At 38.9% G+C, this 19,147-nt stretch overlaps 1 protein-coding gene across 2 annotated transcripts in view; it reads right to left on the reverse strand.

The window, feature by feature from the left end:
• Nucleotides 1-6,133: 6,133 nt before the first annotated feature.
• The window catches only part of metap1d (methionyl aminopeptidase type 1D (mitochondrial)), a 96,509-nt gene continuing 83,495 nt past the window's right edge, over nucleotides 6,134-19,147 (reverse strand). Inside the window, exons 8-11 of one of the 2 annotated variants that reach the window (XM_080198999.1) lie at nucleotides 11,940-11,975; nucleotides 10,318-10,365; nucleotides 8,856-8,934; nucleotides 6,134-8,706 (exon numbers count right to left, since the gene is read on the reverse strand). In XM_080198999.1, coding sequence (XP_080055125.1) covers nucleotides 8,622-8,706; nucleotides 8,856-8,934; nucleotides 10,318-10,365; nucleotides 11,940-11,975 — 248 coding nt within the window. In that variant the 3' untranslated portion in view covers nucleotides 6,134-8,621. The remainder of the gene's footprint in view (nucleotides 8,707-8,855; nucleotides 8,935-10,317; nucleotides 10,366-11,939; nucleotides 11,976-19,147) is intronic. The other variant, XM_080199000.1, reaches the window with a different exon arrangement.

Below are 19,147 nucleotides of genomic sequence, written 5' to 3' on the forward strand. Positions count from 1 at the left end.
AAAACTTCTCCTATACTCCCTTAACTCTCCCTCCACTCCCTCTTCAGTCCATCAACTCCCCTATACTCAATCCACACCCCTTCAACGCCCCCTACACTCCATCCACAATCCCTCACCTCCCCTACATTCCATCCACACTCCCTTAACTCCGCCACACTCCATCTACACTCCTTCAACTCTCCCTATGCTCCATAGACAGCACGGTGGCACAATGGTTAGCAGTGCTTACAGTGCCAGGGACCTGGGTTTGATTCCTGGCTTGGGTGATTGTGTGGAGTTTGCACATCTTCCCTGTGTCTCCGGGTAGTCTGGTTTCCTCCCACAGTCCAAAGATATGTGGGTTAGGTGAAATGGCCATGCTAAAATGCCCCTAGAGTAAGGGGGACTAGCAGGGTAAATACGTGGGGTTATGGGGAAAGGGCTTGGGTGGGATTGTGGTCAGTACAGACCCAATGTGCCAAATGGCCTCCTTCTGCACTGCCAATTCAATTCCATCTACAGTCTCTTAACTTTCCCTACACTCCATCTACACTCCCTCAACTCCCCCACACTCCATCAACTCCCCCTACACTCCCTCAACTCCCCCTACACTCCATCTACACTCCCTCAACTCCCCTTCACTCCATCTACACTCCCTCAACTCCTCCTACACTCCATCTACACTCCCTCAACTCCCCCACACTCCATCAACTCCCCCTACACTCCCTCAACTCCCCCTACACTCCATCTACACTCCCTCAACTCCCCTTCACTCCATCTAAACTCCCTCAACTCCTCCTACACTTCATCTACACTCCCTCAACTCCCCCTACACTCCATCTACACTCCCTCAACTCCCCCATACTCCATCAACTCCCCCTACACTCCCTCAACTCCCCCTACACTCCATCTACACTCCCTCAACTCCCCTTCACTCCATCTACACTCCCTCAACTCCTCCTACACTCCATCTACACTCCCTCAACTCCCCCTACACTCCATCTACACTCCCTCAACTCCTCCTACACTCCATCTACACTCCCTCAACTCCCCTACGCTCCATCTACACTTCTTCAATGTCCCGTACAGTCCACCACACTCCCTCAACTTCCCCCTTGCCCCCTCAACTTCCCCTGCACTCCACCCACAGTCAACTCCCCCTACATTCCACCTGTACTCATTCAACTCCCCTACACTCCATCTACACTTCCTCAACTCCACCTACACTCCACTTACACTGTCTCAATTCTCCTACTTTCTGTCTACATTCACTCAACTCCCCCTACACTCCCTCCACACTCCCTCAACTCCCCTACACTCCCTCAACTCCTCTACACTCAATCTACATTTCCTCAACATCCTCCACACTCCGTCAGCAATCCCTCAACTGCCTCAATGTCCTCCATACTTCCCCTGCACTCCCTCCACACTTCTTAACTGCCTCAACTCCTCTTAAACCCTCTCTATGCTCCCTCCAGTCGTCTACACTTCCTCCACTCCCTCAACTGCCATTACACTCTATCTACACACTCTCCACACTCCTCCTACACTCCCTCCATTCCCTCAACTCCTCTACACTCCAACTGCCTCAACTTCCTCCACATTCCCTCAACAATCCCTCAACTGCCTCAACTCCCTCCACAGCCTCCCTAGATTTCCTCCATACCCCCTACACTCACTCCACACATTTACACTCCCCTATACTTGTTACACTGCCTCAGTTCCCTATGCTCCTTCTATACTTCCTCAACTCAACACTCCATCTACATTCCCTCCAGATGTTTACATTTCCCTACCCTCCTTACACTTCCTCAGCTCCCCTACACTCCTCTACACTTCCTCCACTCCATCTACACTCAACTCCCCCTACACTCCAACGTTCCCTTAACCTCCCTACACTCCATTTACACTCCCTCAACTCCCCTTACACTCCATCTACACTCACTCAACTCCCCTTATACTCCATCTACATCCACTCAACTCCCCCTACACTCTCAACTCCTCCACATTCCATCTACACTCTCTCAATTCCCCCACACTCAACTCCCTCTACACTGCCTCAATGCTTCTACACTTTCTCTATACTCCCATACACTCTGTTCACACTCTCCAACTTCTCCTATATCCCTTCAACTCCCCTATACTCCCTCTACACTCACTCAACATTCACTCCTCTCCCTCAACTCCTCCACACCCCCTACACTCTCTCAACTCCTCCTACACTCCCTCTAAGCTCCTCCGCAGCCTCAACTCCTCAGCATTCCCTCAACACTCCCTCCACTGCTTCAACTCTCCCTCCACAATCCCTCCACTGCCTGGATTCCTCCACACTCCCTCTACATCCCTCCACTCCTCTACACTCTACACTCCCTGCCCTCTCATCACTCCTTTACACTCCCTCATCCCCTCCACATTCTCCCTACACTCCCTCAACTCCTCTTACACTCCCTCAACTCTTCCAAACTGCCTCAACCCCTCCACACTGCCTCTACACTCCCTCAATGCCTCCACACTGCCTCTACATTCCCTCAACCCCTCCACACTCCCTCAACCCCTCCACACTCCCTCTACACTTTGTCAACTCCTCCGCACTCCCTCTACTCCTCCACACTCCCTCTCCACTCTCTCCACTTCCTCAACTCCTCCACACATCCTCCGCTGCCTCAACATCACCCCCTACGCGCCCCCCACCCCCGCCGCAAAAAATCCCTCCACAGCAAAGGCTCACATCCTAATCAGACTAATGCGAAGCCTTTCTTTGCCAACATTATAACGTCGTGCTTTTATGACCTGAACTGAGACATTTTGTGATCAGTTTAGAATGACTCATACCTGCCACACACGATTGCGCCTAACTAGTTTTGTAAGTATCCGCAGCTGTTGCCAAAAATGTGATGGTTTTAATGTCATGATCTTACAGTATTGGTAGCTGCTGTAAGATGTTATTTTTTAAATTTTACGCCTCAAGGATACACTTCTTTATTGCATTAAAGATCTGACATAGAAGCAACTTATTGCATTAACTTCACCATCTAAAAAGCAACCACTTCAGAGAGTAACTTGTTGATTTCATAATGTTGGCGATGAGTTTGGGGGTAGAAATGGAGGTAGTGAATGATAATGTATCGAGTGAGAAATTAACGGAGCTTGGTCATAATGTAAACAAGCTGCAGATGGTACAAGAATCTGATGTAGAAAGAAACTGGAACCAATATGATATTTTTAATGACCTATATTGAAATAGACTCCAGGAGAAACATTTCCGGAGGCTTTCCTTTGCTCAAAACTGAATAAGAACGGAGGGGGAGGGGGGAATAATACAATAGATAATAAGATAACGGTAAAGCTAGCAAGCGGCCCAACTGTTACAACTGTGTTACTGTACCATCATTATAAGGACTAATATAAACATGCAATTTACGACAAAATCAAAGCATGTGAGCTATAATATAGAAAAGTCTGTTGAACGCTGTACTCACTTAAAAGGTATTTACTGTAGTTATTAACAAGATATCGCTTGTGTGGCAGCGAAACTGCATCTACCACTGAAGTGAAACGGTGAAAGAGCACGCGTGCATATGCAGCAGTTAGTGATTCATTTGATTAAATGCCAGTCTCAAGAGCTCTGATAAACAGCTGAAGGCGCCTCCTATTAGCATAACTCTGATACTTAATTTTCATACGCATAATTAGCCATATATTTAACACCAATTGCAACATCCAATCCTTTCATCGTTAAACAAGTGAGCCTAAACCATAGCAGAGAGATGCCTGTATGCGGGGCACCAGATTAAAAATATCATGCAGCATATCGGTAATGTACGGAGGTTTTTGTATGCCACATGCGACCCGAGAATGATATGAAATATCTAGAAAAGCATACTTCAATGTGGGAGATTAATTGCACTGTTTTGTTTGAAGGGTGAATAAAAGGTACTTAAAATGCATTTTCGGGTTTAAATACTTCACATACAGCGATAAACGGTGTAATTTGAATCCTGATGAGACGCTGGCGGCCAGTAAGTGTAAGGCATGGCTGATGTAATACAAATGCATACATCTGGAATAAAGAGTATTAAAAGCTTAAGTGATTTTTAACGCTCAGATATTTTTCAATGATAAAATGTCGATTTTTAACATGCGTCGAACACTTCCGAAGTTCTGGGCATTTATTTTTCCATAATCCATTCTCCTCGATTTCCCTCCTTTCCGTTGGGAGAATCAGATTATGATTTGGGTTTTCACCTAGTTTAGACAGTAGCTGATTACACTCTCTGTTTATATGTAATCTAACGGTAGTCATTCCATAACATTTAACTTAACAACGCCGATCCACGAAACGATAACAAAAGGTATTTAACTTCTCAAGGCATATATAATTAATGACAAAAAACAAGCGAGGAGCGAATTCTTAAGAATTGCTGCAAGACAGAATTCCCAGTAAAAAATGTGCTTTCACCAAGTCAGCAAATAACCCCGTTACATTTATATTTCTGCAACGCAAGCTGAGATGTACGCACATCTGCAATTATCGATGAGGCATTTTGGTTCTGTAATCATAACTGGAAATCATAACTGGAAGCCGTCTTTACAAAAGTTCAGAATTCGGAAGAAATGCATGTTTCCGTCTGATTAATTAAAATAAAATCTTTTAGCATTTTATTAAGAAGGTCGTGGAGAGAAATGACACAACTTCTCAGTAACCCTCAAGTCATTGCCTTGTTGTTGTACTACTGTTTCAAAAGGTTCTGCGAATTCAGATTTTTTTTTACTGTCCCGCTGTTATTAAATTTTCCCCACAGGATCAGCAAGTGAAAACTCTTTCTCGTACCAACCCATTGCTTCACCTAACGTCACCACCGCAGTAAAACAACTGAAGAATTGACCGTGAAAATTTATATGTCAGCTGCACAATAATGCCCGGCCCTGAATGAAATATTTAATTACAATCAACTGTTTAGGTCTATTCTGTCTTTTGAGTAAGTCTGTCCGTGGCCAAGCCAATTAAGCACTAAAATTGCGGCTCCACAAATTGATATGCATATTTATGCATGTGTTAGGTTCATAAAAATATTTGTACTGCAGGCATGTTCAACATCTCTCGCTGCCAATGAAGCTTATTAGTGTGTGTTTTGTTTACAGAAACGAGTGACGTGCAAAAGATATCCATTTAAGAGTCCAAAAAAATCATATTTCCCAAACTTATGCTTTAGCTGCAGAAGCATCATATTTTTATGAGCTTTGAACAGTTTCTAAGCTTAAGAGGAAGTCTAGTTAAACCACGTGTAATATACAATTAAAACACTTCATTTCAAATATATTCGATTCAACAAATGGTTCAGCAATGTTACATTAAACTACTTATCTTAATATTTAAGATATAGCAAATTACTCAATTTTAGAAGCATATTGTATATTCATTGAATTACAACTCTTACAACTATTTACTTCGAACAAAAAGGACGGAGGGGAAACAAATCAAGTGATCTCGATAATAGCTAGAATCTGATTGCATTTCTCTGAGTGAAGAATTCGGCGCAAATATACTTTCCGAGTGGAATCGCGGAGATCTGTCTGTGCATCCATCGGCAGCTAAAACAGAAAGATTTCAGCACCTGTTTCGGGTGAAACTTATACCACGAACAGTTCAGTTGTCGATTTGGTTCAATTCCTCTAATATTTAAAATGAACAGAGACGTTTTTATCTAAAGATCTTGTAAACAGGCAGAATTAATCTGCTCTGAAATTCACTCGGGGCTAACGTGACAATCTTACTTAATTCTTCCGACGTGTGTGTGATTGTGTCCAGATGCCACACGAATTCCATCAGCACCGAGACCCATTTCCCCAAGTTTTTTAAAATGGATAAAAATCTACAGCGCAACAAATCCATACATTCGAATATGTATTGATCCATCATCGTTGTTTTGGGTTTCTCGTTCCGTGTGAAAACTGACCGATTCAAGTCTGACCACAATTGTTTGCAAAGTCACTTGTAAAACGAGGGCTGTTAATCACAGTGCTGCTTTAATAGCATCAAAAGTATGTTCAATACAGGATCCGCGTGTAATATTTTAACTTGTTTGCATAAGCACATGCGTTCCAAAGAAAACTGCCAGTCCAATTTGGGAATAAATATATTTCTTATAAAACTATAATTAACAACACAACACCACGTTACGTATGATCTTTATCAGTCAGCGTGTTTAAAAACACCTACACGTAAGCTCTGACTATCCTCAAGTGCGTTACCATAATTAATGAATTAATTACATGCACAATTAAAGTGACAAATCTCGTTTCTACATTTCTATGCTTTTACGACATTCAACCCACTTATAAAAAGGTTTCATATTAAGAACCAGGGCCCGGTAAGAACCAGGATCCAGTAGGAAAGATGAAAACATTCTTTGGTTTGATCAACTTGATTTGTTTTTCTGATAAATAAAAACTGACGGCAATCAGAATTGAAAACAAAATGGTGTAAACTTTCAACAATTTTAACCCGTGAGAGAGAACATATAAACAAATTGAGACCCTGTATATGTGACGAGGGAACCCAGCCAAATAATTCTAAGTAATCGATTATTATTTTCTTGCTGGGTCTGGTTACAGTTCTGTCTGTCTTTTCGCCCTTTCCAGTTTAATGCTGGACGTTTCACACTTAAATCTCTTCATATGAAAGCTTTCCCTCTTGCAGTGACCATTTATTTTACTTAGTCTTACTGTAAATGATACTGTGCATTTTTTCAGCTTTGTTTGGCGACTTATTTTCAGTACATAGGATTCTACAAAATTAAACGCGCAATATCCATACAATGTGGTGCATTAGATATTACACAGATGCCCTTTACAGGTTTACAATTTGTCCCGATAGGACAGATTGGGGTTACAATAGGCTATTGCCTCTATGTCGCAACAGGGCTCGGTGACAAGATTTACCTTCATCTAGGAAATAAAAGAGAAGCCAGTGTCCGCTGGCTGAGCAAAATAGGAACAAGTGGTTACCAAACGTCAGCTCCAGATATATCAATGAAGTGATAGGTCTTTAAATGATTCTAGATCGCATATTAATTTAGAAATATAGCTAAGGTAGAAAATTTCAACAGTTGTGGTTAAGGCATGAACGATCCCTGACGTGCAGTAGTTGATTCAGTTTTTGTGCAGTTTTACAAAAAAAACCCCAGAAAATTGCAGAAACAAAGTAATCCATGACCTTATCTCGAATGAGAAAATGTACTTTCAGATTCTAAAGGAGTTGGCAATGATCGTACATTTACCGAGAACGTGACGACCCTACTATGAGGGAGAATAGTCAAGCCCGATAGATAACTGGGGGAGTTACATTGATTAATCTGTTTCATTACAAAATGTAACACATGGCGATGATATTATAAAAATACAGTTTCGCATTTTAATTTATCCAATCACATAGCTTTTGATACCTGTCGTCTGCGTATTCATAACTAATTATATCACAGTTTATTGCTAATCAATGTTTTAATGGACAATTTGAAAGCCTAACGATTTCTCCTGCCTTTTCCCTGTAATGTATAGACTGAAAACCCACCAGTTTGGATGGGATAAACAATTCCCGTCGTCATCAGCTTAATTACAGATTTCCCAATGTTCAGAACAAAGTGAAAATTATCAGTGCAATTGGAAAACCGCACCCAACTGACAAACATGGTTGGAGCGTTAAAAGCGCGTGACATGTACTGTCTGGAAACAGGGGGCTTTAAATTAATTCTATTAATTATTACGATTATCTGATGACGATGATACCACACATTTGACCACCATATATTGACACAAACTTTTCAACCAGTCAGTCCCGGGGCCATTGAACACCGACATCCATCATGTTTAACAACAATGGGTTAAAGATATTCTGATTAGATCAAATGCTCTTTCTTTAGACTCGGCGCTTTATAGCAATTCACATTTTAGTTGGTAATGATTTGATTTGTTGTCGAAATAGTTAATTCCACGTGGATATAACACATGGTTAATAATGTGCTTCACAATCTGTAAATGAAGCGGGGTTAAAGTTGCCATTCGCAGCGTTTTTTATTGGTTTGTCTATTGGTTATGAAGATGCCGCCTTTCAGCAGCCGCCTTCCGCTTACATTGTTTAAAGTCAAATTCAACTCAGTCCTTCATTTAAACGTCCGCAGAAGTTGCACCTTTTTTTAAAAAAAAACAGCTTTTAAACTCAATCTACAATAGGCGGCTATGCAACGCCCTGCCGATAATTCAAACTGTTTCATACTGTTCCTTCAAACCCATCAGCAAACGAATGGGAGCCGATCCATCTCCACACGTACGTAACATATACACAAGCTCGATGGAGCATTTCCCATTTCTCGACCAGCTGCAATTCTGGCACCAAATGCACATAACACAACATCATTATTTTCATAACATTTATTAAGACCTCGCAGTAAACACGGTATGTCAGAAACGCTCTAAATGGAAGAAGTAGCCAATTCCAACGCACAAATTTCCTTCGGTCAATTTCGACCTTACTCCAATGAACCGAGCGTCCATCAGCAGCGTTAACAACTGAGCGGTCTTGAAATATACTCAGGACAGAAAGTCTTTTTAATACGCTGTCTGCAGCGAGTCCCCGATTTTCCAGTTTACCCTTGATCTTCCTCTGGCAACTTGGTTAGGATTTCTACTCCTTTTGATGTAATTGCAATAGTATGTTCGAACTGCGCGGATCTGAAAAGATAAGAATTTAATTTATAAAAATGTACCACTTGGGGAATAATGAAGCAAATATATTGAAAAGACGATTAATAGTAGGAAATATTGGTAGGATAAAACATAATTCCTAAAAATAAAACAAACTACAAAGTAATTATCAGCACCGAAGGTTGTCAGCAGATACTGCCGTCCACCCATCCTGTAAAATTCTGAATTCTGGGGATCCCTCCATGAGAATTGGTTCTAGAATTAAAATGAAACATACAAGACAGTTAGACATCTGTCACAGGAAATGGGCACAGATGCCAAATGCATTTTCTTTCATGATTACTTAAGCAGCATAACAAAGTAAAAATGTAGCTGGAAGGTTAAAAGATAACATTAGTGGCAAATTTGGAGATTTTAAAATAGTATCCCTGGAAAGTAGGACTGAAAGACTTTTTTTCCAAGTGTAAAGTTAAAACAAACGTGAGCAAGAACTTAGTTTTTAAGACCTGATAAATGTTTTGTATAATCTGCAAATCAGGGTTTCAGAGACAAAGTATTGGGGTTGTTCAAAATACATTACACAAATTGTTTTATATTCATTGAATAGTTTATTAAAAGATTTAGAACCAATTTCAAAACTTTACACCAATGTTGTGGTTACATAAATCAATGTAAAGTAGTTCTCTTAGCTGCCTTTATGTCAGAACGTTGACTCTATTTCATGCTGTGTCACCCACATTATAATGGTTAATGGTGATATACTGCAGTATTGTGGTCTTAGCTCAGCCAAACCAGTTAAACTGCCGGGCATCAATGTTTAAAATATAGTTGTATGCTTGTATGGGAAAGGAACAGGAATAGGCTATTCAGCCCCTCAAACCTGTCCTGCCATTCAATTAGGAAACTATGCCTACCTGCCATGGTTCTTAACTCTTAATATACTTGGTGAACAAAAATCTATTTGCCTCAATTGTGCTTTGGAGGAAAGAGTTCAGGTTTCCACATCACCCTTGAACTGACTAGCTCTAATGTTAAGGTTATGTCTCCTTGCTTTGGACTTTTCCAGCAGAGGAAATGGTTTCTATCTACTCTATCAACTCCTTTGATCTTCTTAATCACCCCAATTAGATCACCCCTTATTCTCCTGTACTCAATGGATGAACTTCAATGGATTAAAAGGCTTTTCTCATCCTTCACTTATGATCTTCTGAAAAATTTTACTAATGACATGTACACATTGCTATTTTTCAATAAAGTGAATGAAAGCAGGGGGAAAAACATTAAACTACACACTAAAGTCTACAGGGTATAGTAATCACAAAGTATTTTATTCCACAAAAAATGCACTGACAAAATAAAACTGATTTACTCCATAATACTTATCAGCAAATGAACTTTTAACAAATGTAAAATAAAATGCAATTGAAAAAAGTCAAGATTAAAGTAATATTAAGGCAGAAAAAAACCATCACGCAACTTGAGGTAATTTAATGCAAATAGAGTTGTAGAGTTTAAATGGATTTATTTTCTCAGAAAAAAATAGTGCAATTTTGCTTTTCTAGATTCCTGCACCAACTGGCTATTGGAAATGCATTTTATGCAGTGACAGTTATCAGGTAGAGTGATGACAATATTTACCTATTGTAAACGTCATTCCCTCTTCCATCACCAGGTCATTGGTATTAGCTGTTACAATGGCAGAAACAAAGTTTGTAGTTACTTATGCTGCTTATCGGAGAGGTACATCAAGCCTAACAACTCAACATGACATAGACTGCTGAAAGTTCTTCATGCATTATCGTGCAGTTATCTCAATGTCTATCTATCCCTGCTGCTAAGTGGATCAAAACCTTTAATGAAAATTAAGGTCTATACAGGTAAATTTGCACTCAGTTGTGTGTGATTTAATACATTCACTGCATGTAACAACAATAAATCAAATCAAAAACATTTAATCTCCCATAACCTGAAATAACTGCAATGCTTAATTTTCAAATAAACAATTCAAAGGTTCATTTTTTGTTTGTTCTACAAAGCATCCCAGGACAAAGTACACAAATCCCATTAATAAGACATACTTGTCAAAAATTCAACTTTATTAATAGAAAATGCTGTATTCACATAGGATAAATAAACTATTGCTTTTTCGCTCCTCCTTTCCACTAATGAAATAACATTATTTGTAATTTTAAGCAATTGCACTTTAAAACTTTCTCATATAAGCCACATAGAACCCTTTGTTTTGGCTCATGCTTTTTGTCCAATTTGCATTCAACATAAACTAAATGGCTTCACTTCAGCAAATATGTTCCTATTTAGAAAGTAACTGGATTGTTTTAAGGAAGTAGATGGTAAAGTCTATATTTCACAAACATTGACTTTTTTTTAAAGAGCTGGGACAATAATTCTAAAAGCAGGCCCAAATAAACCAGATGATAGGTTGGTTTTAGTAATTATGCACTCCTTTTCATAAGGAGAGCATCAAATCCAAATGCACAAACCCAATTTTAACAATTAAATGCTATAAACAGTCATCCATAAATACTTTTGTTAGAAGATCTAAAGCAAATTTTAAAATTACACGGATTCTACTGTTCAACGTATTGTAAAAGAACCAGAAGGGGAATGAGGAGAAATTCCTTCACATAGCAATTTATAATCTGGGGTGTACTGTCTGAAGTGGTGGTGGAAACAGATTCAGTAATGTTCAAAATTTAATTAAATATATTTCAAAAGGATAAAATTACAGGGCCACGGGGAAAGAGCAGAGGAGTCAGACTAATTTGGCAGCTCCTATAAAGAGTTGGGTCAGAGCTGATGGGACAAATGGCCTCCTCCTCTGCTGTAAGAAGCTATTTAGATAAATGTGAAGCAGTTCTCTCAGCTAGCCTTACATCAGAAAGTTTATTCAATTTCATGCCGTGTTAAATGCACTGTGCTCACTGCACTCGGTCTACTGGTTTCCAGCTTGGGTCAACTAGGGATCACTGTGCAGGTACATGTAGCAGTGGAAATCATAAACATGACCTAGCTGACAGCTGAACAGGTATAGGATTTTCTGGAATGTACCAGTTTGAGTTAGGTGATATGACCTGGGAGGCTGGTAAAGTCAATACAGTTGGGTGCCACTCTTCCACAGGTTAAGGAGGGATCTTCTAGCTTATATTCTGAGGCAAAATCAGTCAGGGTTCCTGCACCTGGTAACTGCCAACTAGCACATGCTTGGAGTGATTGTGTGCAGTCTTCACTTGAAAGCTCACCAAGGCTAAACTTCAACCCCTCTGCATTAAAACAGCCTGCCAAAATTAGAATACATTTGAGTAAGTGGGTGAGGTAATGAAAGGCATCCAAAGAACGGTATCCCAGCAAAGAGTTAATTCTTTTAGGAAAGAAGAGAGCAGAAAATTATCTGGAAAGTAAAAAGGCAAATAACATGCAAGCCAATGAAAAGAAAAAAAAGGATCAATAACAATTACAATAACGAGTTTCCAAATTCCTCTGGCTTTGTCTGGAAGAATAACAAACACTGACATAAATCAGCAGCAGAGTTTTCATCCAGAATGTCATCTTTTCTTGGCCTTTTGGCTAAGATCAAGCATAGCTTTAAGCAGGAGATCAAGTTTAGTGCCTGTTCTTGTCAGCTTGGATCCAGTATGTCTTTTTTGTGGGGGCCAAATTTAATTTGAACTTGAATTGGTTTTTGGAGCAAGTAAGCAAGCAGATGGATTAAGGGTTTGCACTGTCCACAGTGCGCATTGGCATTTTAATTCTGAGAAAAGAATAATTTTTTTTTAAAGTCATTTATTTTGTACATTCATTAACAAAACTTCCTGTCCTGATGAGCAACTTTTCTGTGGGGCTAGCTCCACACTATTAACACCTAATATCAGATGCTGGCCTTTTCAGAATGTGTTGAAATTCGACTTTTGGTAGCACTTTTCTGCAACAGGAAGTTTTAATCTGGTTTTATTGGTTCTCAGCCAGCTGGGGACGGGGTTGGGTACAATTATGCATCTGCCAACAGCAACATTGTTTTCATGTCAATGCACCCAAATGTCACCCACAGGCCACCCATTATTGCACTCCATGAGTCTGACTCACATCTGGGAGTAATGTCAGAGTGGACAGATGTAGTGAATGTGGTGTGTCAATGACAGGCGTTTCTAGGTTACATTAAAACCTAGATACAGGAGCTCAACACAAACTCATAAAATATCAAACAAAGAAAGGAAACAGTTAAATCCCAAATAGTTAGTCAAGGGCATAGACAATGAGTTATGTAACACCACGTAACTGCACAGTAGCAGATCAAATGCAATGCAAATAAGTATAAAATATCTTACACTGTAAGAAAATGAGGAATATCTCCACTCAATAAATAGTCATGAAATAGCTACAAGAATCATACATACATATGAATTAGGAAAAGGAATAGGCCATTCAGCCCCTCAAGCCAGCTCTGCTGATTTGATTGTGGCTTCTACTTTTCCTTCTACCCCTTAAACCCTTTAATTCCCTTATCAATCAAGAACATATCTAACTCAGCCTTAAAGATTTTCAATGACCCTGCCTCCTCTGCTCTCTGGGTAAGAAACATTGAAATGACTCTAGCATTGGTTAAGTAGATTTCACAATTAGTCATTTCACTGCAGTAATTAACATAAAAAGCAGAATGATGAATTGTATTGCCAAATCTGTAGAGTTTAAGTTGGAGGATGTCATACTAAATTGTACAATGCTCTGGTCTGAACGTACCCTGACTACAATTTTGGTCATGAAAATACAAAGGAGGCATTCAAGCCCTCAAAGTGGTGCAGAAAAGAGTCATGAGGTTGCTCCCCAGTGTCAGATTATCAGTTAAGAAAAAAGACTGGAGGAATTTAGGCTTTTAATCCTTGAAAGGTGGTGATTAAGAAGGGATCTCACTAAAGTACACGGTATAGAAAAGCTAAATATGGAACATCCTTCATTAAACTATGAAAGGAGATCAAACTGGTAAAATGCAAATTTAAGACTGATGCTTGGAAGTTCTTCATTTGTAGATCAATAAATATAGGATAGGACTGGACAAAATTGAAGAAGAACATCTGGAATCACAGGAAAAGACTGTAAATTTGGTCTGAATGGAGGAGCTAAGTTATTCTGAATCTGACTCTATTTTGTGATATATGACATAGATTAATAAAATAGAAACCTCATGCAATGCACCAAAACACAAAAGTCTGGACATTACTCTAAGCAGTTACCTTGTGAACTCTCAACTTTTGGATTATAAGGCAGTTAACAAAACATGTATTCATAGTAAGACACAGTGGGTCGGGCCAACATGGTTTATGGGTGCCAATTTGCAATTTAGCAATGTTATACTAGAAAACTGGCACGAGTGTGAATTTGGCACTGCACTTATAATGAAATCAGCATAAACATTTTCAAATTAAAACAGACATCACCATTAGCTTCTATAGCAATCAGATAGGCAGAAACATCTGATCTATTTAATACATCCAAGTCCACTGGATCATTTGAGATTACCTCAACAGCTTGATGTAAAAAAGCAGGAATTAATTCTGGGAGTTTTACTAGCTAGGTCTTAATGCTGTTGGTTCAATGTTCATGGTCAACACAGTAAATTGCCTTTTGAGGTTCAAAGCTAAGGCGTGATTTATGTCAAAGGAGTGATGTTGAAGTTATAGCTGGCCTTGATGAAGTTCTGTCTACAATACTGAGTATAGTCTTGGCCTCCATAATAAATAGAACTACTGGAAGCAATCCAGAGGAAATAACAAGGCTGATTCCAGAACTAAGAGAGTTGAGTTATGAGAAATGATTTTCCATTCTGGACCTTTATTTTTAGGAGAGAAAAATGGACACAATAAGGTGTTTCTTTTTAAAATTGTTGAAGGTATACAGGTTTGGATTTAAGAAAGTTCTTAGCCATAAAATTATGGGACTTAAGGAAACACTGAAAATAAAAGAGGGTCAAAGAAAAATACAGACATCCAGATTGTGCTGGGCAACAGACTGTTGACAATGAACTATCAGCTTTTGCCATTATTACCCCTTTGAAACTGAGTGCAACTTCAGAATCTGCAGCACTTCCAGCCTCCCGAACTAGCGATCATTGAAACCAGCAGGAACATCAACTTTCTCACTCCCCCATTACTGTTAGAAATCCCACTAATGTTATACCCTGATAAATCAGGTGTAACTCTGTTTTTAATGGTGATGTCAATAATAAAATTTAATGAACAATAAAACTGACACTGAAAATGTAATTTTATAACCATGGAGTGCTGTTAAACAATTAATAAGCAGATTTTTAAACCTAATTTTCTTACATAATTTTTTCAAGGTGGTCTTTCAGGATACTTAGCTTCTAACTTTGCTTCATCTGACTGCCCAATCTTTAATCTGTGTCCATTTTTACAAGTGATTTATTTTACTGATGTTTGTTTCCTGGTTGTGTGAATGTGAAAATCCTTTAATGTGACGAGTTGCTTCAACAACTTAATGACATCACTCCAGCTCTGCAGTGGGAATTTCCCCAGTAATTAATGTTGCAATCCAATTGCAGTACCACCACACGATGACAGAGTGAAATTCTCACCAGAGAGATCGCTAGGTCTCTCAGTAGGCCAGCTGCAAGTACTCTTGCTTCGCTGTCAACTGCAAATTCAAAGTTCTGGAAATTGACTACTGGTCGTAATGATTGAAAAAAAACCATGGCAGGTTTTTAGAAAAAGAAACAGATGAATTCTTGTTAGTACAAGATTATTAGTTCTAGAATCATAGTTAAGTTTGGATTGGAAGGCTAGATGGGCAAATGGTCTTCTTACTTGCAAGTCTGGATGACTTTGCATTAGTAGAGGTCATATCATAGTTAATTTTGCAAAAAGCAAACAAGATATAGAATGGAACTTTTCCTACCCTGTCAATAATATGAGAAAAACATACATCCTGCTTTTGTGCAGAACTCCATATAATTAAGAGATAAAAACACAGAATCTGAAAATACAAAGGAACTATGTACGTATCCAAAAAGAGGAAAGGTAAGTTAATGTTCCGTTTAGAGATTCTCCTGAAGCTCAAAAAAGAATCTCATTCATACAATGAGAAAGTCTGTAGCAGTATTCAAAGTCCTAAATAAACTGAGGTCTACTTGGTTAACAGAGAGCTGCTGGCTTTTTACATCTATACACCATTATTCTCTGCAATGTTAGCTACAAGGCAGCAACAGATCTTCCATCTCCAGGGTGCAGATGTAATATTGTTCTCCAGCAAAGTAATTAGAAGTTTGAGTAAAATGCCAGGTGCTGCTGAATCACATTTTTCATGCTGAGTGTTTTGCAATGGTTGGGCTGTTAAACATGTCCTCATCAGGAGGTGACAGGAGGATTTGTGGGGGAGGGCTTCTATTAAATTTGTCTTGAAAACAAATTACCTTTTACAATACAACTCTGAAATTGCCAAAACTGCGCATTTTGCATTTTACAAAGACATTTAAGTAAACAGATTTCACCTGCCCCTGGTGCATGCATGTGCTGGCTTTCCCAATAACATCTACCATGAATTACAGTTGCTGGCTTGCTGTGTGTAAACACATTGTAATTTGTATCAGAAGATTTCAATTTGCGTCAGCAGGATGCAAATTCATTCCACACCAATCATGGAAACAATGTTCAAGTAAAGATTTGCTCATACCAATTCAAGACTTTGCTAAATAATTTCTTTTCTCCGAACCTTATGCAAATATATTTTATTTTACACTGTTTAATCGCCCACAAATGTGATTCAGGTTATTTGACCAATGTCATTATCTGGTTCACAAAGCAGCATAGGGTGGCTAAATATTAATCTGAAGAAAGTAACAAGAGTAGCCCATTATTGCATTTATGACTTAAACCTGTAGTTGTTTTGTGCAATCCGCCTTTATGTTTGTTACTTCTAAAATTTGGGTAATAGACAAAACTTGTATTCACCAAAGTATTTTCCGAGGGTAGGAATTTTGTGCAGTGAATTGCAATATTATAAATTTTTGAATGAGTAAAATTCAAAATCACAGGAATTGTATTTAGTGAGTAGTATGTAAGATGGGTAGTTGTGAACATTCTATATCATGAAAGGTTTTGCAGCTAGTACATGACTGACTGGCCCACATGCTGGAAAACATGCTGATTTGTTGCTTTCTAATAAACGTGAAATTTGAGTTTCACAAAAGTTTTAACTGAGAAAATGGAATAATCAATTTCATGAAAACAATTTTCAGAATAGGCAAACTGCTTCTGCAGTTGCTCTCCGATACATAAAAATAAGAGTTAAACATAATAAGGACATTAATATTAAAATTTTTTAAAAACTCTGAATACTTCCAATTTTCTTCAATTCACCATTGACAAATATCTTCAGTTGAATTGCTCTAAACTCTGGAATCCCACTCCCCCCTTTAAACCGCTCCTCAAGACCTCTTTGATCAAGCCTTTGGGCATGTGTCATAATATTGCTGTATATAGCCAGATTTCAAATTTTGTTTGATAATTGTTCCTGTGAAGTGCCTCAGGATTTGTTTCACTTCATTAAAAGCACTATATAAATATTAAGTTGCTGTTATAAATATACACATTTAATTTTTTAATATTTCCAATAATTTTCCCTTTCTCGGACTGTTGAGGAACAGAAGTGGTTGTGAGACCTCTGATTATAAGAACTTTGAGTTGAGTTTGGGTTCTGGTGCATTCATGACCACACTGACTGAGGGTTCAGTATTCAGCTTATCTCTCAGTAGTAATTGCAACGACCATTATAGTGTTTTTCTTCATTTTTCTTCTTTGACTGTACAGGCAGAGTCTCAAAGTTTAGTATTCCTTAGTGCTGTTTTTTCTTTCACTCTGCTTGATATATCCATGATTCGGACTTTTCCAAACTGCCTGTCTCTCAAAAAAGATGATTAGCAAATTCAAAATGCAAATGTCATATCCAATTTGTGAAATTGCTCCTTTCGTGAAACGGGCACTGGTCGAAATGATTTCATGAACTGGGCAAATGCATGGCGCAGATAATAAAATATGCATTTTTAAAGTTGTTCAATAACATAAGTGTGAACACTTTAAATTTGGGAAAATAAGCTTGTCTACAAAGGGACAAGTGCTGGTTCGTGGAAGGTGTAAAATTTAATACAAGTCTCAAAAGGACCAGTTCACATCTGCTTATTTGACTTGAAAACAAACGATGGGAGATATGGAATTCCATGCTGGAACTGAAAATAACATGGTATAGACTTTGTTGTACCCAGACGGAAATGTGATGGCATTCACATCTCTTGGCAAGTAACACTTAACAGTTCACTGGTGACAAGTTCATCTCTCCTTTGTTGTCCCCAGATGGAAATATGATGGCATTCACACCTTTTGAAGAACCAGTATACAAGCACAGAAATCTTGGCTATCTAACATAACCCCTGAAAACACCGAAGATGGATGACGTATTGAAAGCTGTGATGTTTTGTTGTCTATTGAATATGAACAGGAGGTCATTGCTGTCCTCAAATGTGGGAAAACTGGACAGAAACTCTCAAGAGATGAATATCATATTCTGAAAACATTTGTGCTTACATTTCTGGGTGATGTGGATGAGATTATCAAGAGCAATGCTAAGTGCATGGCTGTGAAGGAAGCAGTCCTATACATCATGCAACAAGCCCGAATTAAAATTGGCCATGGTGGTGAAAAAACTCAAGGAACTTTCAGAGAAGCGTGCAAGCATCCAACAGTCTCTAATAAGAGCACATCAGCAGTGAGACCTTTGTCTGTCATCAACTTGAATGAATGTGAACAAATAGACCTAGTTGATATACAGACTATGAAGGGCAGAAATTATCATTTCATACTGCACTACTTGACCAAGTTCCACATCATTCATCCTCTGAAATGCAAGACAGCAGCTGAGGTTGCCTATGAGCTACTTTGCATATCTCTAAATATTGGAGCTTCACATTTTCTTCAGTCACTTAACAGAAGAGAGTTTGCGGCACTGGTCATCTACAAACTGACAACACTTTGGAAAGAACTGGTATTAGTCAACAGGTATCCCAGACACCCTCAGAGTCAAGGCTCTGTGGAATCTAATAATGGTGACACAAAACTGAAACTAATGGCCTGGATGCCTTACAACAGCTGTGATCAGTGGAGTTATGATGTCCATTTTGTTTAGTAGGCAATGAACAGCAATAACCATGAAGCTATAAAAAATGGTTTCTTATCAAGCACTCACTGGAAACAAATCATGGTGCAGCCTCAGATCAAAGTTGCCAGATGAGTTCCCTGACAGAATCTTCACAGTCACTGAAGAACAACAACTGGAAAGACTTTTTGAGGAGAATATGGAAAATCTTCATCTTGAACTAGCCCCAGGACCATCCACTATTGAGTTGGCCCCATGGGTCACCCAAGAATGATAACCCTGAGCCAGCCCC

Source organism: Carcharhinus amblyrhynchos, chromosome 11, assembly GCF_965287045.1.
Source record: "Carcharhinus amblyrhynchos chromosome 11, sCarAmb.v2.hapA, whole genome shotgun sequence".
NCBI classification, from domain to species: domain Eukaryota; kingdom Metazoa; phylum Chordata; class Chondrichthyes; order Carcharhiniformes; family Carcharhinidae; genus Carcharhinus; species Carcharhinus amblyrhynchos.